General features: G+C 52.4%; 1 protein-coding gene across 4 annotated transcripts in view; it reads right to left on the bottom strand.

Moving 5' to 3' along the window:
- CDH22 (cadherin 22) overlaps window positions 1-19,710 on the bottom strand; it is a 77,397-nt gene that overhangs the window by 13,885 nt on the left and 43,802 nt on the right. For all 4 annotated transcript variants that reach the window (XM_053958525.1, XM_053958527.1, XM_053958526.1 and 1 more), the window contains 4 exons: window positions 14,579-14,746; window positions 13,413-13,600; window positions 12,326-12,579; window positions 5,208-5,344 (listed from right to left, as the gene is read on the bottom strand). In XM_053958525.1, the coding sequence (XP_053814500.1) occupies window positions 5,208-5,344; window positions 12,326-12,579; window positions 13,413-13,600; window positions 14,579-14,746 (747 nt within the window). The remainder of the gene's footprint in view (window positions 1-5,207; window positions 5,345-12,325; window positions 12,580-13,412; window positions 13,601-14,578; window positions 14,747-19,710) is intronic.

Below are 19,710 nucleotides of genomic sequence, written 5' to 3'. Positions count from 1 at the left end.
ATGTGATCAGCGTGTTCAGAGCCAGGCAGAAGCACAGGGCCGTGCTCGTCCCCAGCTCCAGCCGTGGCTGTCAGGAGCGGGGTCACATCCCTGCCTCAGCACAGAGCTGACCCCTCCTGAGCCAGGGCTCACGTCCCGCTTCCCTGGGCACAGCTCTGAGACAGTGACCTTTCTAAATGCACCCTGTCATACAAAAACTCTCCTTCTGCCCTTCCAAAACTGCTGAAGCCTGAGGCTCATGCTCACTCCTGGCTCAGTGACAGGGTCAAAATTTGACGTGTCCAGGAACATCAAGGTTAGAAAGGCAACTGCTGCACTCTTGTCTACCTTTCCAGTGAGGCACACATCAGCTTCTTTTTATTTTGGCTGTACAATGTATATTTGAAGGTTTCTCAATGCTTTATCAACTTCCCTCATCCTTTGAGCCAGTACCTGGATTTACGGGTGGAAAAAATGAAAAATGGCTGAATGTATTTGAAAGAAGTTATCTTCAAAATATCTCAAATATGTTTTTTGTAACAGTGGCATAAACTGATATTATGATGGCCAGAAGTGTGATTGAGATTGCTGGAGCACATCTGTGATGAAAGGCACAAAGCACTCAGCTAACACAGGATTCACATCTGCGAGGTCAGAAGCTCTGCCCTGTGCTTTTTCTACCTGTGTGCACGCACCCAAAATGCTCCAGCACAGGAGCAAAGGCTCAGCAGGCAGGTCCCAGCAGCAGAAAGGGAAGCAGAGAGGGTGGATGAGGCCGTGGTGTGGGTACCTGCCCTCGCAGGGCTCTGTGAGCAGCACCTGGCCCGTGACTGAGGCGAGGGCAGCACGTGCTGGCTGAGGGCACCCGGAAGGGAAAATAACCATCTTCCATTGCAGCGTCTCTCCTCGGTATTCCAGCTCAGCTGACTGACATGCAAATTAGTTTAATTATTTCTTCTTCTAAAATAAATTATATTTTGCAGTGGCTGCAATATGTTGTGTCAGGCAAAATTACATTCAATATTTTTAAACTAATTGATGTCAGCCTTGAGAAAACCTGATTGACAGCAGTGAGAAAACTAGGCTGCTACCTAAACGCTTTCCTAAATTAAAATTAAACATGCCGTTTTTCTGCATTTCCTTCAGGACTTGGAATGCCATTAATCTGAAAAGACTGAGGAAAGAGACATGGAAAATACACAGAACAAGAGGGAGATGCTGGAAGCACAGCCGTGCAGTATGGGAGCTCCAGGCTGGTGACTGGCAGCTGCCTTTGCCAGCATGGGAGGAATTATTTTAGAGCCACTGGAGCTGCTCTGTGTGGGGGACAGAGCTCTGCCCAATGCTTCCATGCTGCTGCATCTGTGCCTACCTCAACACAGCCACCAGCGTGGCTCAGGGCGTGCCAGCCAGACACCCCTGCCCAGGTGCCACATAGCAGAACAGGCAGCACTGGGACAGGACTGGCAGGGATGGGACAGGCAGCACCAGGATTCTGGAGCATGAGATGGTCACAGTCCTGCTGCACGGCAACCCTCAGGCCAAGAGTCAAATCCTTCAGGGGAATCTTCATCCACATCCCAGAGCGTTTCCTTATTTAATTAATCATGTAAGTAAGTAATCTCAACAGGACAATATTCTCCTCTTAAATATTCAGATGCAAAACACCAACTTGGCCTCTCCCTGAGCTGCAGACAGCTGAGTGCTCACAGGACTGACACCGAGCAGCTCTGGGCAACTGCTCAGCAATGCTGTAGCTCTGCAGCAGCTCCCAGGGATGGGAAGGGATTGACAGTGCTTGGTCACCCCTGCTGTGGCAGGAAAGGAGGGGACTTGTGGTTTCTGCTGTGTCAGGATCCAGCCCTTACTCCTCCAGACCCTCACACAATCTCACAATAAAACACTTTGCATTTTTATACCCAAACATCTCCTGTGGAGCTCCAAATTCAGCAAATGTCATTTGCCTTCCTCCCCACACACACCCAAAAGTGCTTAGCAGCTTCTCTGGGTCTGAAGAGAGCCCAGGGGACCCGTGGGCTGCCACACGCAGCTGCAGCACCTGGAGCAGCTCAGGGACACTGCTGGGCACAGCATCCAATCTGCTCTTCTGTGTCGACACCAAATTGGTACAATACTGAATTCAAAATTTTTACATTAGTAAGGAAGTCAGAAGAGGCAGGAGTGGAATTTATTCCTCGCTATCTCAGCAAATTGGGAGAAGAAAATGCAGAACAGAAGACTGGGATGTGCCACTCTGCTCTCTAGCCCTGATGCCATGGCTCTGGGGCACAGGGTGGGTTTGTAGCTGTTGTGCAGCTCCTGCCTGCAAACCAGAGTGCTGATACCAAGGACAGAGCAGGGGCATGCCAGGGGTATGACTTGTCTGACAGGTGGCTATATCAGAGGCTGGAGCTGAAAACGTGGCCCCCAGCTGGGGAGAAGCAAAGTGGAAGCAGCAGTTAAGCCAAGTAACATAAATGGCTCTCACCTCTCCTGAGTCCTGCCCAAACTCAGCAGCATGAGAGTCATTAAACTGCTTCCAAACACAATGCTCTGATTAAAGCCAGTCTCCAGCAGGAAGATTTATCATCTCAATTACCAGCAGTGGACACAGCAGTCAAGGCCTCATCATTTTACATGAGCAAAGAGGAAAACAGGAAGAGAATCACTAATATTAGCCCAAGGAAGGTAAACAGCTTGCGAGGGAGATGAAGATTTATCTGTGGAAACGCTTGGCCTGGTCCCAGGCCAGATTAGCTGAACAGCCCCCATGCTTCCTGCTGGCTGCCACGCTGCGAGGCCAAACACTCTGCTGGTCCCTGGCCGGCCCGGGCAGCTCCTGCTGGGGGTGCCTGGCTGCGGGGGCAGAGCTGCCCTTGCTCCTCACGGCAGCAGTGGGAAGCCCAGACAGCTCATGGGCACAGCTGGGCACCTTCTGCAGCTTTTCTTACTGCTTTCAGGGGCAAACACACTCTGATACCTGCAGGTGGGAAATAACCTGGACGCGGTCTCTGCTGCAGCAGCAGTGGGCACCAGACAGGGCTGCCCAGGGTGGGGGCACAGCTCCTGTATGGAGCTGCTCGAGCCCCACAGGCTGCCTGTGGGAGCAAGTGCTGCCAGTGGGGCTGGCCAGTGGCACAGCCAGTGGGGCTGGCTGTCCTTCAGTCTGCAGTGGTCAAACCCTGCCCCAACAGCAAACCAGCTCAAGGAGGCCACAGGGATGCAATATCTTTTTGCAACGCACTCCAATCCATGTGACTTGGTGCCACGGGAATCAAGTGGGTCCTGGCACCATGGGAATACAGTGGGTACAGTTTCCCACCAGCCCCAAGGAGCTGAGGCACCAGGCACAATCCTGGGCAGCAGGACTCCCACTGGGTATATTCCATTCCTCCTGCCAAGTTTACATCTCACTGAGAAAGAGAATATATGACAACTTGCCTCTGATGGAGTTGGTGACGTCCGGCCCTGTGGCATCCAGCTGCACCCCACATGCCCATGGTGAGCACCAGAGCCCTGCCAGCACCCCTGGCCCCAGATGCCCGTGTGCCAGGAACTGCACTGCTGGATGTGCAGCTGCCAGCGTGGAGGCTCCCAGCTGCCCTGCATTCCCCACTGCCACGCCTGATCCCACTGTGCCAGACACAGCTGCTGCATGGCCCCGCTCCCAAAGCCCTCCATCACTCAGAAGGCTGCACCTTTACAACTGCCCTTTCCGCCAGAGGATTCAGACATAAATTGTACTTTAAATTCAATATCAGTCATTAATATTTCATGATTACAAAACGTTAAGGATAATGTCACTGGGAAGAATGTCTGGGCAGCTAAAACGGATGAGTCAGAGCTCACCATGGGAGAAGTCAGAGCGCTGAAGAGTCTCCCTGGCTTTTGAAGCGATCCAGCCTGACAGGCTTCCCTGCCAGAGGGGAGCTGCAGCATTTACTGACTTGTTCTGAAATCCTAGCCACAGTGTGTAAATATTGTCCTTCTGATTCTTGTCACCTCACGTTTCCTCTGGATGCTGAGTTGTGCTGCAATGCTGCCGTCCCCTGCTCCCGGCAGAGCCTCCCCATGGAGCCCCCAGTACAGGTCACAGCTGGGCAATGGACTGCCCTCCCTGGGATGTGACCAGGCAGGGCTCACAACAGTGCCACAGCCAGAGAGTGCAGGGGTCACTCCCATCATCCAGCACAGAGCATTGGCACAGAGAGGGACTGGGATGCACCATGGAGCCACAGATATCCCTTCTGGGCAGCGGGGGTCTGGCCAGGGCCACTGACCCTTCCTCTCCCAGAGCTACAGGGCCTGTGCCCTTGCCTGGCCAGAGTGGGTGGCAGGATCTGACCTCTGGGATCCAAGTCAGGCCTTGACCTGGCTCCTTGAACATGAACAGCAGCTTCAACACTCAAGAAGGAGCAAAGAAACACTCAGAGCGAAGCCTGGAGAAGGCTCCTGCCCACAGACAAGCCTTGGCACCATGTCAGCAGGGATAAGCAGGTGCTCTGCAGCCACAGCAGCTCCCTGGTACCCACTGCAGGGCAGAGGCAGAGCACAGCAGGGCCCAGGCTACCCTGGTGACTTGCACATCCAAAATATGGAAAACTTTGGAGAATATGGCAATGCCTTTCTGTTTCCCAGCATGGTAGCTGGGACATTCTGCTCCCACAGCCCCTTCCCACTGCTGCAGCCCCAGGACCTCCCATCCATCCCTTCTGTGCCAAACCTGCACCACCCCCAGCACACAGGAGGCATCCAGAGCTACACACCCAGGTGCAGGTACAGTCTGTGAACCCCAAACACTGAGAGCTCTGGCAGAAACAAGTGCCACAGGGCTCCAGCTGAGGGGACATCCACCACAGCCCAGGACTGATCCGGGGGGAGGCAGGGATGTGAGCGCAGCCCCCCGGGAGCCCCCGGTGCTGCTCAGCAGGTGTGAGTGCAGGCAGCAAGCTGTGCAGGGATGACTGGCAGAGATGGCGCAGAGATAACACGAATTTGATTAGTGTTCATCAAATATACTATTCGACCATGCTCCCTTATTAATGCTCAACTCAGGAAGAGTATTTTTAGGTTGTCTAGGGAGATGTCAGACTCAGTGCTGCTGCATTTATTTTTCATTTTTACTTCAGTGTTGATTAACACTTGTGTCTTGGCCACCCCTGCAATGACAGCACCCATATTCCTCCTGCCCCACAGACTCTGCTCCACACAGCATTCCTCTGTCTCACCTGCTTCCATGGCCAGGACAGTGATGTTGTGCCACCCTGCTGTCTCCCTGTCCAGGACCTTCCCTGTCACAATAGCACCTGTTTTGGCATCGATGTCGAAGATCCTCTCGGCGTCCGTGCTGCGGTCGATGGCATACCTGTGACCAGGCAAAGGGGAAACCATGAGCAGCTGGAGGTGCCAAGCCCACCCTCACCACCAGCCCCAGGAGCACTGGAATCTAACACCACAGGCCCTGTGTCACTGCTCTCCTTGTCCTGTGTTGCAGCGTGGTACAGGAAGACCACATTTCTACCGGGCTGCAAGCCCAGAGCCTTCAAATAAAATGAAAGTGTGGCTTTTGGTGCATAAAATGGAACTGTGCACAGACTTTAGACAAGGGGAAAAACCTGTTCTGATGGGAACCTTATGCTTTGGATAGACAGCGCAATACAAAAATTGTGGGCTGTAACTTCACCTGTGACTCTGGGAAGCTTCAGCGCTGTAGGTCCAGGAAAAGCATGAACCAAACTGCAGGTGGGCACCCCTGCTCGACGAGCCCATCTCACCTGCCACCCTCTCTGCTGCTCCTGCCACTGCATCCTCCCACGTGAGACACCCAGAGGGCAGGACACAGTAGGCTGTAAGCCACATCTGCAGTTACAGTGGCACAAAGCACAGTGTCTGAACTGACCATGTGCAACTGGTGCAGCGATCCTGGCAGCAGAGCAGTGGGCAGCATTCCCCCATCAACACAGCACATCATGCCAGTAGCCCCAAGATTTGCCCTATTTCGAGCTTCCTGTCCCACAAGGAACAGGCTGATGAGCTCCTCCAGCTCTGGCTGTGTCCAGCTGCTCAGCAGAGACCCATCTCAGGCAGCTCTCACTCTGCTCATTCTGCTGCTTCAGTGCTGCCTCAAACAGCCCCTCCTGAGGGTGGAACCCAAGTACTCCCTGGGCCACCTCCAGACAGCACAATTCCCACTTCTCCCCAAGGGCAGCCCCCCAGCTCACAAGGAGTCAGACACCAGGTTTGGCACTGAGCCTTCACCAGGACACCACAAATCCATGCATGTCCCAGTGGTATGTCCTGCATTTCCAACCATTACACATGGAATGGAACAAGCCAGCAGTAAATCAGGGCACAACGAGATGTGAGCTCCTGAAGGAAAGGGCTGGAAGGGAGGTCTGATCCAGCTGAGGCCGTTGAGCACAGCCATAGCACAAATAACACAAACCACCACTGCAATCAGAATTAGAAATCCAGAAGGCCTGCAAATCACAAACAATACAGCATAATGTTATTGTGTACAGCATCTTTCACACACACTGAATCCCAGAGTGCTTCACAGAATTAAATAATACAAGACAGCAAAGAGTACAAAGGATAAATTACCAAAAGCAGGGCTGTGAATAAATTAAAGCCTTCAGTCACATGTCCAACCACAGAAGGAAGATAAATGTAGGGACAAAGCAAACTGGAAAGCTGGCAAAGTAGGACTGAGAGGCCACATTGGACAGGAGCAGAGCAGGACAGGCTCCAGGCTAGCACCAGGTTCAGGACAGGGGAAGTGCTCCATGTGCTGCAGAGCAGTTTTCCAGCTGTGGGTCCAGCACCCACATGGCTCACAGCCAAGGAACACCAGCTCACCTTCTTCATGACCAGAGATGTCCCTGTGCTGTTCTGCCCCATGCCCTGAGATGGGACCAGCTGCAGATGGGAGTGCCTCTGGCAGAGCCCCTGTCCATCCACACAGCTCCAGCTCTGATGGAGGCACACAAAAAGGCATTCCTACAGTTTAACATATTATACAGTACCAGATTACATTTCCTAGCTCTCTCCCTTTCAGACAGATGGGGAGATGAGAGAGTAAATACAACAGCACTTGCTTGTAGCCAAATAAAAACATTCAAAATTCACTATCTAAATTCATTTGCATCCAGCCACCATCTAGTACTTATGTAGCTGAATTCCTTCTACCCCCCTGCATCTAGAGGTGATGGACATCTCACACAAAGCCAGGTACAAGCTCATGTATCTCAAAACCAGCTACCAGGGACTGCCTGCATTTTCTGCCCCAACTCCCAGCTGGCAGCAGAGCTTTTACAGGCACACGGCCAACTCCAAAAGGGACAGTGACACTGTCTTGGCATGTACTGCAGCCTCTCATCCACTCTGTTCACTCACTGCAAAGGAAAAGGAGAGGTATGGCCACTCTGAATTGTACAAATCAGTCCTATGTTCTGCTGGAAAGAGGAGAAGAAATTGGGATGACAACACCTAATACCTTTCCAATAGCATAACTAATTCTACATAACAGCTTCCATTGTTCTCCCACATCCCCTGACCCTGAACATGTCCTGCCTTCCACTCCACTTTTTCATGCTGTTAAGTTCAAGATGGTACTTCACCCTGCCCATGGCTTCCCTGCCTCTCAGATAAGCACATGCCTGTTTTGATCACACTTCTTTCATTGCTGCATAAACAGAGACATCTGCAAAAAAAAAAATCTACACAGAAAAACCCAGTTAGTGATGGGAGACACCCACAAGCCTGGACACATCTGACAGGGCTGCCTGCCAGGCCAGAGGGCAGGAGGATGGCAGGGAGTGTTCAGGGTAATGCCACTGGGAACCTGTTCTTACGTTTCTCATAGCTTTGCTGCTGAGGTTGTCTTCTGTCCCTTGTGAATGGTCTGTTAAGGACATGCTGCCTGTACCCCATTGCCAAGCACAAACCAAACCACAACTCTGATCCCTTTGCCACCACTGCTACAGAGAAATGCCACCTTCTCAGTACTGCCCCAGGGAAGGAGACAGAGCTCAGCAAACTGCCATGGCAGGACTGACTCTGCTGCCACTCACTGTGGCTGTGCAGGTGGCCAATCCAGGTGAGTCTACAGCTCTCTGCAGGTGCCAAAGGCCATGGATGCTCTGGAGTGCTCTGCTGCTGTGGGAGCTGGGGTCTGGGATGATGGCACAGGGATGTCCATCCGCCCCTGAAAGCCACAGCCATAACCTGCTCAGAGCTGCAGATCTCACAACAGACCTCACCTTCCAACAGCTTCCATCTCATCCCATGCTGGAGTGAGCTGTGCTTTGCTGTGCTCACTCACATCACTCTGTGCAATACAATCTTCACCACCAGCCTCTCCACCTCTACTCCAGCTTCATATTCACCCATCCCACCGAAGTCGAACAGTGCTTCTCACCTGGGAGGAGGCAGCATTTAATCCCTCCTCCTCCAGGTACTCAGAGACAGGACCTATGCTCGTCTCTCCTGCAGCTGGCTGCTGCTCTGTATCTGGAGCTGCAATGCCCAGCTCTGATTGGGATGCAGACCTTGTACTCCATTTCCCTCTCTTCCTGCTGGCACTGTCTGTTGGTTTGGATGTAACAAGTGACTGTTTAATTTCGACAGCTTTCTCGGTGCTCATCCTTCCCATGAATGCGTTTCTCAAGCAGTTTGTTTCACTTCTCCCCTGAACACAACAAGAAGCACATTTTATGCCATGTGTTTTGTTAATAGGGAGCTTTTCAAACACTGTGTGAAAAGCTTTTTGTTGTGTTTGTTTTTTCCTCCTCTCCCTTTTGTATTGAAGCAGGTTGTAGTTCTTGCTGTGCTGTTGGAGTCTATAAAATGCCCATGTCCAACACGTGTCTCCAGATTTTGTGAATGCCAAACAAGAATATCTCTGAGAACCTTAAATCCCAAGCAACATCTTCCCAGTGCTGATAAAGCCTGGAATGCACACAATCAGAGCACAGGCTCCCACTGCAGAGAGAGAAACAAAAGGCTCCCATACAAACAGCCTCACACACACAGACAGTCTATCACTGTATTACTTCATACAATGGCTCAGCTGAGAAAAACTGCACTATGCCCAGAAAACACACAGCTAAAGCCAAAAAAGCCAACTGAAAACTAATTTTTTTTCTGAAAAGAAACAGTTCCAACCTTTGACAGGCAAAAAACCAAGGATGGCATAAAATAAAAAGAACCAGACCTTTAGGAGGGCAGTTCCCTCACTGGTACCACAGAAGGTTTTGTGCCCCACGGAGGGTTCATAGAGCTGCTTGGCCCAGCTCCCTGCTCATGGTGTCACTGGGAGGGTGTCCTGCTCTGAGAGATGGGGTGATCTCCAGGTGCCTCCTCACTCCCAGGGCAAGCAGGGGCTCTGCAGGCAATGTGCAGCTGGAGTGAGGCAGTGAGGAGGTGCCTCAGGGACACCCCTTCAATCCTCACATCTTTGTAACAGGTCACTGCGACCCAGTCCAGCTTGTGGGAAGGGATTTGTTGTCAAACGAAGTCGCTGCATCCTGTGGGACACGTGGATCACCAGGAGGGCAGGGGAACATGAACATCAGGCTGGAATGTGCCTCTAGCAGTTGCTTTGGGCAGTGCAGCAGGAGTCGCACAGCCTTGTTCGTGCTGGCCTGGGGCTGAAAACAAAAAGCCAAGGGCACCTCCCTTCCCATTTGGCTAAAAATACCTCCTAAACCTCGTTACTGGCAGCCTGGTGTCAGCAGGACCTGGAAACCCTGACAGAGCTGATTTCTGCTCTGCTGTCTCTGGCAATCCTTGTTCTTTCCTGCCTCAAGGGGAGAGTGCATCTCGACATGACAGAAGTGGTGACTGTCCCCTATTCACAGGCAGAACCAACACACAGACCCGAGTCCGGGAGAGCAGCCCCTGCAGGAGCACAGCCGTGCCTCTGCTCCCACCGCTGGCAGATAAAGGGATCCACAGAACTGCAGCAACTTCAAAGGGTTCATACCAACTTCAAGGCGACGAGGATCAAATGCTGGTCATGCCGTCAGGACCAGGTGCTCTCTAATGTATCAGAGGTGAAGTAAAAGTGCTGGCTTCTTGTGACTGTACTTCCGAGCAGCACACTTGAAACAAGAGGTGACTTACTGCCTCTCCTGCTGACGGGTTAGTGTCACATCCTGGTGCTGCAGGGTGCTGGCATTAATGTCTGTGCACTGCTTTGAAGCTGTTAACAGCTGCCTACGCAGCAAAGTATTTTATTAAATTACCTGGCTAGCCAGAGGACAGGGAAGCAGGAGAGATCCAACTGTACCTTCCTCTTGCACTGGTGCTGCATCAGCACGACCAATATCAACCTGCAGCTCCACTTGGCATGTTAAATGCCTGTGAAGGCTCACCCTGCTGCACTGCCACTGCTCATGACAGCAGGGACTGCCAGCACTAGGGAGTGAAGGGATGGACCAAGTCCCACAGGGCAGCATGGGGGACACAGGATGAGCCACCTGCCTGGGGATAGCTGCAGGCAGGACACGTATTTGAATGCATCAACCCTGACAAGGGAAAACACATGGCAATTCCCAAGCTGCAGCAGATGCCTGGGAGTCCTGTTGGCTGGGTCCTTGTGTCTGAGCACGAGGCATTGCCTTGCCAGCACTGAGCTCACTGTAGGAGAGACTCCCAAAGTGAAGTTTGGGCTCTCACCATCTCATTCCTGCCCAGTACGTGAATCTGCTTCTCTCTGTCCAAGTCTCTTCTCTACAGCATTAAGAGCCTCCCTCTACTGCTTTCTTTTGGTCTGTCTGCAAACAATGCAGCAAGCTCCACAGGGAAGCAGCACAAAGAACAAGAAAAAACAAGAATAAGAATAGTTCTGTCCCCAAGGTCCCTTTTCTACAATTACAGATCAGAAAATAAAATCTATGTTCTGCAGCACTGCTAGAAACAGTCGAGTGAAAAAGCACATGCACATGTGCACACACACAGATATGTGGACACACCACTCTCCTAAGGATGTGTGCTGACAGACACGTGCTCAGGGGCAACAAAGAAAGAAATCAGACACATAGCTTGACTGGAGAGGGGCTGGAGAGTCACAGGATGAGGTGAGCAGAGGTATGTTGAGAACACATTCAGCACTCAGCACCCACTAGTGCAAGTGGTGCAGCACTCACATACACAGTTCCTGGCACACCAAGGCTGATTTCATTCACATTCCCCCCCAAGTCAACTTTGAGCATCCAGCTTTGTGACACAGTAGCCTCTGCTAGCTGCCAGGCATCTGTAGATGGCAGCTTTCCATGTGTAAATGCATTTCTGAGCTTTCTAATCATCATAGTCCTTGTTTGCATGAGGATCAGGAGATCCTCCTCACCGCACCATGAAACAGAAACCCATGGCTGCACAGCACTGAGCTCAGTGCCCCAAACAGGCACTGGGGACATCACTGAATGCAACCAAGTGCTGTAACTGAGCCCTCTCTGGCCTGTCCCCCTCCACCCCACATCCCCACCCCTGTCCTTCCCAGTCTGCTGCTGCAGGGCTGACTCCCTGCAGAGCTCTCAGCCACAGCCAGTGCTGCTCCCTGGAAGTCAGCGGCTCCACGGGCGCCTGCAGCCCCGCCGGCACCTGGCACCAGAACACACATTTCAAGGAAATTTTTTACACGTTGAGGATGTTTTCTGAACACCAGATTTCCAACCCAACTGCTTGTGACTCAGGCCAGTTGGCAGGCCCAGAAGGCTGCTTTGTGCCTTAGGTAATAACAATTTAACAAGGTAACAATCTCTTTAGCCACAAATTAAATGGAAATGGGAAATGTCCTGTGCAGATAAGCTGCTGCCTGGATTATATCCCCTGCCCAAATATAAACTCCTCTGATCTTTGATCCTACGCACACATGCACGCACACACAGCCAAGCTGTGGCTCTGTACCTCCCAAGCCTCACCTCATTTATCACCCTTCACCACTGTCCTCCTGCCACTCCTGGTGTCAGGTACCACTGCAGATACCTTGTTGCCAGCAGCAAGGACACACAGGTATCACCCAGCCACCTTCCCTGACACTCCCTTGAGCTCACAAAGCCGTCACCTGTCAGTGACGTATCTGCTGCCTGAGAGACCGCTGTGCCTGCTTGTGCACAGGCTGCCACTCACCTGCCAGCTGCCTGTCCCACGAGGCACGCACACACTGGGCCACACATGCAGCACTTGCCACTTCTACCTGCAGCACTTGCCACTTCTACCTGCACTCTCCCACCTCCTCTGCCCCAGCCATGGCCACAAGCCCTCCCAGGCCACGTGTCCCTTGCAGGTGACCCCATGCCCACTGCTGGAAGGGGGCTGATGTGAGGTTTGGACGGAGCTTTACCGGACAGGGTGGTTCGCTGTGTCCGGGTCCAGGGCAGTGACCACTCCCACGACAGACCCAACATGTGCATCCTCCTGGACCTCCATCAGGTTGGAGGGGGGCCGGAACTCGGGGGGCTCATCGACGTCCAGCACTGAGACCCGCACGATGGTCTGGTCCCGGAAGGTGCCCAGGTCCACGAACCGCGGGTCCACGAACTTGTTGAGGGCCTCCACCACGACAGTGTGCACTTTTTTTGACTCGTAGTCAAGAGGCTGGGACAAGGGAAGAGGGTAAGCCACAGCCAGCCCAAGGAGTCCCTTTGCTGCCCCTTCCTTCACCAGAGACATTGGGGCAGCACTAGAGCCACTAAAGCCACCTGCTCCCAAGCAGTACCTCTCTAGCAGCCTGGGGGCTTCTGCTTTGCCCTCCTGCCAGCAGCACCCACACCAAGGGGGCAGGAGGAAGCAGAAGCCTCCAGCCCACTCCACTCAGGGCCCCCAACAGGGTGCCCAGGCTGTGAGCAGCCAGGATTCACTGGGAAGACAGCACAGTGTGTGCTGCACATGAGTGAGTTTTCATCATTAATCACCCTGCTCTTATTTCTACAGGCGAGGCAAGCTGCATACAGTGGCCTTGAAGAACAATCATTCTTCCCTGCCTGCACCAAGTATTTGCTTGATTGTTTTTGCCACCAAAAGCAGATACAGTTAAAGTGCTGCTGGTCAGGTACAGGAATTAGGTGGGCATTTTTCTCCTCTAACAGGTGCTATCAATAACAGCTGTAAGCATTCCTCTCTGTAGTCCTATGCATGGTGTCTCCTCTGCACAGCTCACTGCTTCACTGCCACCCTCAAGCCACCCTGGGGGTCAGCAGGCACTTTCTGCTGCTCCTTTTCACCCTTTCCTCCCAGACACAGCCCTGTGTTTTGCCACGCAGGCAGAGCAGAAACAGGTCTCTCCCTGCATCAGCAGGCACAAAAATGCAACTGCTACTGCTAGAGCAGCACTCAGGATTTTCTTCAACTCAGATTCAACAGCAGCAGTCCCCAAAGAAAAGGGTCCTCCTAGGGACCTGTGCCCTCCCTACTCAATCAACACTTCTCACCTTCTGTACTGTGATGACAGCCTCTTGGGTATTGCTGTCCGTGGTGACTTTGAACATCTCCACCCCTTCCTCATCCTTCACTTGATACGTCATGTCCGTGTTCTCCCCGACGTCAGAGTCCTCTGCCTTCACCCTCCCGATGGCAGTGCCCACGGGGGCCGTTTCGACGATGCTGAACTGATACATCTCTGGAGGAGAAATGGGTACCAAGGTCACTGCTTCTGCCTTTGAACTGCCCCCACCCTTCACACACTTCCCTGGGGCACCTTTGGGCTGTGAGGGTTGCTCAAACCCCAACGTGTCTACAGTCCAGAATGCCCCAACAGGAGAAGTAAATACACCAGCCAAAAACAAGGGCTGAGGGAAGGTAATTGGGAAGCACTGACATTCCAGGTGCTGTGTGAAGTAAGGGCTGATTTCTCTGCATGGACACTGCCCTGCAATCAGTGCTCTCTGATTCCTTGCAAAGATTCCTTTGCAATTTCTGATTTCTAGGAGATGCAGCCCAAGAGCTGAGCCTCCTCCAGCTGCAGCCCCTTCCCTGGCCTGCCAGCCTTGAGCTGCTGGGCCACAGTCGGAGTGCACTGCAGAGCCCTCACAGCCCACTCCTCACAGCAGGATCACCCTGCACCTTGTCTGGGGAGGGTCCCAGGTCAGACACCAGCACCAGCCACAGGCCATTAGCAGCAAGTTGGAAAATAGCTGTGCTGTGACAAGGCTGCTGCCCCTGAGCAGTGTCACTGTCCTTGCACGGGGGCAAGGGTGTGACAAGCTCTCACACAGCAGCCAGGAGGGGCCAGGCCAGCAGCCAAGTTCTGGCCCCAGCTCCCAGGGGACAGCAGCATGGTGGACCTTGCTGGCTTCCAGCTGCTTGGAAGGGCTCAGGAAAGGGCTGGCCCTGCTCTCCTACCACGCAAGCCATTCTTCCAGGATGGAAGCCAAGCTTCCAGGACCTGCACTGGAGCAGGGATGTGGCACCCACTGTGCTGCCAGGCAGGGACACATTCAGACCCAGGCCAGGAGCTGTGTATTGTCAGGAACCTTTGGTATTGTCACCCCATCAGCAGTTGGAATGGCCAGGCTGGCTCAGCCTGCAGGTTCCATCCCACCACCCACAGGACCCAGGACATGCTGCAGTGCCCACCCCCACGGCCAGCAGGACTTACTCTGAGGGAAGCGTGGTGGGTTGTCATTGACATCAGTGACCACGATGGTGACTGTGGTAGACCCAGACAGGCCACCCAGCTGTCCTGCCATGTCTGTTGCACGGATCACCACCTCATAGCGGTCCTGTGTCTCACGGTCCAGGTCTGCCACAGCGGTCCGGATCACACCTGGAAAAAGCAGCACAGCTGAGCACAGAGCACAGGCAGTCACAGAGCCACAGACAGGCTGAGGCTGGAAGGGGTCACTGGAGATTACTTTGGACAAGATCCAGACCTAAGCAGGATCTGCTGGATCTCCCTCTTCACACGGGGCAGATGCTCCAGTATTTCACCAACCTTCATACTGAGCCCATCCCTGGACTCACTCTGGTATGCCCACAGGATCATACCTGGTGTCAGGTGTGACACTTGGATCTCACCAGTGCACAGAAGAAGGGACTGTCACCTCTCTTGACTGCTGGGGACACTCTCCCCAGCCACAGCCCTGGTGCTGCCAGCCACCTCTGCCTCAGGAACACACTGCTGGCCACAAACAGTGTCTGCTGAACCCCTTTGCAAGAGGTCACGTGAGCAAAAGCCAACTAAGGGGAGAGAAGGGCACTGGGGAGAAGAACAAGCCCAGGAGGTTGTCAGCCAGCCAGAAACATCCCAAAATTCCTCCTGAAGCCCAGGAATGGCCACAGGCCCAGCCGGCTCCCAGCAAGTCTCCTGATGAAGCGTGAAAGAGTCCCAGCTGCTGCTTCTCCTGTGGGCTACCTGCAGCTCCCACCGGGTTAAACCCTGGCACAGAGGAGGTTTGTGCTTTTCTCCAGGGTGACCTGGAGGCAGGTTAAAGATCTGTGCAGATCATAGGGTTGGTGGGGACAGGAGTCACAGGAAGAGAGGACTCATCCTCACCCCCATCCAAATGCAGGGGCTGTGCTGGGGCCAGCCTCAAGGTCTGCTCTGTAAAAACCCAGGCTGAGTCACAAAATCCCTCTGGCACAGATCTGCAGCAGCCCACTTATCCTTATCTGCTGAGCAGGAGCCAGGCTGCTGCAGCACCCCTTACAGAATAGGGGTGCTCCTGCCCAGGCTCCATCTACAAGGTGCCGTGGCCTGGGCACCTCTGGGGGGGACTTGTGTGATTTGGAGAATGGGGGGGGATGGGCAGGCAGCACATTTCTCAAAGTCTGTCTGCACAAAACCCCTTATTTTCAAGTGTCCTTCTAAGTTAAGGAGACCAGAGATGACAAAACACATGCTCTGTGCCAGAGAATGCACTGGAGTTTAACAAAATAGTATGGTAGTACTTCTTTCAAAAGTAACTCTTTTAAAAACAGTGTTTATAGGTCTCCAGTATTCATCTGGGACTGGGGAAAAGACCAAGACTAAAATATAAAGGAATGTAAAACAAAGAGCAGTAAAAGTCTGAAAACTCTGTGCATGGCAGAAATTACCAATCACCCATGACTATTTCATTTAAATGGAAAAAAAATTGAGGATGAAAAAAAGAAAGAAAGGACTCTGGCCAGACCTGGCACCAGGGTCAGGAAGGAAGGAATGCCTAGATGGATACAAGGTCATTAGCACCACATTCCAGTCCCACTGTACCAGCAGCAGCCCATAACAGACAGGAATCAGCTTAAAATCCCCTCCAGCTCAGTTTTTTAACATTCCCACAGATTTAGACACTGGTTTATGTTTTTCTAAATCCTCTCTCTTCCAGGGTTTTCTGTTTAACTATCAGCTTTGCCTCCTCCTACTGTGAACTGCAAATTCATCTCTGCTTTGTTTCACCAGTAATCCTGCCTGGTGCTAGGGACAAACGGGAGGAGGCTGCTGGAATGGGTCCCGGTGAGGGCTCTGACCCAGAGGGAACAGGGAGCTCCTCTCTTGCTGAGCAAACAGTAGAGAATCATCCAGTGGTCTGAGCACCTTGCAATCCATTTGCTGATGTGCAGCACATTGAGCAGTGCTAGAGCATCAAAGGTCCAAGTCACCAAGAGCACAGCAGAGGGGGAGCTGAGTTCCAGCAGGCTGCAAAGAGCCAAGATATGGCTACAGGGATAGACCCCAAGGCTACCAGGGATCTTTACTCCACAGCCAGCAGGTTTCCAGTTTCCCCATTCAAGTGCCTGGTGTGACCTCTAGACAAGGGCTCACACCATGGAGTCACTGGTGCTGTGGCCCAAAGGCAGCCAGAAATGCCACTGAGCTGGGAGGATGAAATTCCTCCCCCTCGCCCTTTGCATGACATTACAGGTGCAGCAGGAGCTGGCAAAACTGTTCAGGAGATATTTATCACTCCTTCCTTTCTGAAACGAGCAATTATTCTAATGATTAGCATTGTTAGGATTTATTATAAAGACATAACCAGCATTTCAGGTCATTGCCATTCTCCAGCTCTCATGGACAGGCACAATTATCACCCAGCCTCCCTCGTCCCTCTGTCACTTCAGGTTCTGTAATCACCTGGACTCTCCTGCCTTCAGCCCCACGGATAAGGGAGCAGGTGATTATCCTGTGATGGGGCCCAGGGTCTGCTCTGACCCCCTCATTCATCCTGGCTCTGCTCAGAGGAAGCCACTGAGCAAGGAGTCCCACTCCACCTCGCACAGAGAGGCAGAGCAGACGCAGGAAGGGGAGGCAAGGACGTGCCTGTGGGCACCCATGCCAGCAAGGATGGCACCCTCCCACCTGGGCAGCACAAACAGCCAGGGCTCAGGGGCCAGCCCCAGCTGCTCGTGCTGACGGGCCTCTCCTGCCACCCCACTGTGAATACAAAACCGTTATTTCTGGGCAAGCACTATCGCATTGAAATTTAAGCAATTCTGTTAATTAACGGGGTCTGAAGCATTTTATAATGAAAATGATTCATGTCAGCACAATAGTGATGAATTGGGATGAGAGGGAAAAAGCTCATGCATTCACCAAGGCTGTAATGACTTAACTGAGCTGCTTGTAATGATATAGCTCATAATACGCCATGCAAGATGGGAGGAAAGTGCTCAGGCACTTCCCAGAACACCTCCAAGGTCACTTGTCCCAACGGGGAGCAAGTCCAGGCTGTTTGGCACATGCAGAGTAGGGCAAATGTCCCCAGCCAGCTCCTGTTCTTCCAGCAGCACAAGACAGACAAAATCTCTGCCTGTGGCAGGGTGGAGACTGATCAGAAACTCCCTCTCATGGTGTTGTGTGTCCAGTCCATCCTGGAAAGGTGGGAATCTGCTGCAGACAAACTGCCAGACCTCCAGGAGCCCATCAGGATTGTCACTGGGATGCTATTCCCAAATTGCACGGGCCACACCAGGCCACCAGCCCAAGAGTCAGGCTGGCTTTGTCTTCTAGGCCGAGGTACCACTCACCATTCGCTAATGGCCGTGGCAAATCAGGCTCTCACGTGGCACTAAGGGCACCCACCAGCAGCAAAGCCACATGGTCCCATCTTCCAGAGCCAAGATAGTCTCTGCTCCCAAAACCTGACTCCCAGGGACTCTGCAAAGAAGCTGCAAGGGATAGAGACAGTTCTTCCTCAAGGCTGTACAGAGAGCACAGAAAAGACATTGCTACCATCTCCCAAGATTCACCTTCTTTCCAGCTGGAAAAACTGACAAACTTTGTCTTTCCCAGACACTGCTAACAAAGCAAGAACAACCTCGAGCTCAGACTTGTCTCCCCCATTCTTGTCAGTATCTGTTATAGCTGAATAATGTGGACACATGGTGGCATACCCTCTGGTACAAGGCACATGTGGCTTTCCAGCATGATCCAGATTAATCAGTATAATTACCAGGCAAGGGGACACTTAGAGCATCACATAAATACCACTGAATCTGCTCCAACAGCAGACTCTCTTTGGGTGATAAAAACAAAGCAGGACAAAGCACTCAGCAGGTAACTGCCTTCCAGGAATCCCATCATTATGGGCTTTGCTCTGCTCTCAGGTACTTCTAGGTCAGATGTCCACATCCTCAGAGACTGCCTGGACAAGGCACCTTCCAGCTGAGGGCAGGAGGAGCAATAAGCCAGAAAGTCATGGACTAACAAACAGGGACCAATCCTAAGGAGGTTCCTGATCCATCTACAGCTCAAAGCAGGCAGTCTTCAAATGCAGATGAGATTACCCTGGGCCATAAAGATTCAAGTTTTTAGTATCTCCAGGGATGGAAGTGCCACCATCATGGTGACAAGCCTTATCTTCCTGCCATTTGGGTCTTTTTACTGTGCATGCCTGAGAAGAATCTGGGTCTGTCTCCTCCATCCCTCTCCTATTTAGCTGGATAAAACAGATTAATTTCTGCCAGCAGTCTGGTCAGTTAGATCAAACCCATCTCTGCTTCAGGCCAGGAATGGCAAGGCACCTGCCAAACTGACTGCAGATTCCTCACCTGTGCCCTCACCTGCCTGCAGGGACACAGAAATACCAATATATCTGCCAAGACATGAGTCCTGCTGGAAGCACACATCCTGGAGGAGGTCAGCCCTTGCAGAAGAGGTCTTGGCTCCAAGAACCAGCACTTCAGTCACCCTTCAGGCCCCCATCCTGTCCTTCAGCTCAGCACAATTTGAGAGGCAGAAGGTAAAGGTGCTCTGAGTGAAGTATGAGGCACAGAGGGTCAGAAGGTTCATGAAGCACTTAACAAGAGCTTGTTCCAGGCTGCAATCAGCCTTGCCCATGCCAGTGCAAAGCCAGCACACTCACCCTTCCTTTGTCTCTTCTTTTAGCAGCTAAGTCCCTCATCACTTAACATTAATTCCCTCAGCACATTAGTAATACACTCGAATTTCCTCAAGATGACCAAACATACAATTTGGTCCCAAATCAGCTGAAATTCCTGCACCAGTCTCAGAAAAGGGCTGTTAATGTTCAATCTTGCTGACAAGAGGAATCCCCTTAAATAGATGTGGCTTCTTTGCAGACTCTTGTGCCTTACACTTAGACTCCCTTGTGCCTGTGCACAGCTCTGGTGGATAAGGGACAGGGATGGGGCACAGACCTGCACAACCTCTGGGCACAGAGGAACACACACGTACTGGTACATCTGTGTTTCCAGGCACCAAGAAGCATTTTTAACAAACTGGCTAGAGCAGCAGAGAAACTTGTTCTGCCTCCCACCACCACATCACACAGATCAACAGCTCATCAGCCC

Source organism: Vidua chalybeata, chromosome 17 (genome assembly GCF_026979565.1).
Source record: "Vidua chalybeata isolate OUT-0048 chromosome 17, bVidCha1 merged haplotype, whole genome shotgun sequence".
In the NCBI taxonomy this organism is placed as follows: domain Eukaryota; kingdom Metazoa; phylum Chordata; class Aves; order Passeriformes; family Viduidae; genus Vidua; species Vidua chalybeata.
Note: the sequence above shows the minus strand (reverse complement) of the source record. Positions and strands in the feature narration are given on the sequence as shown.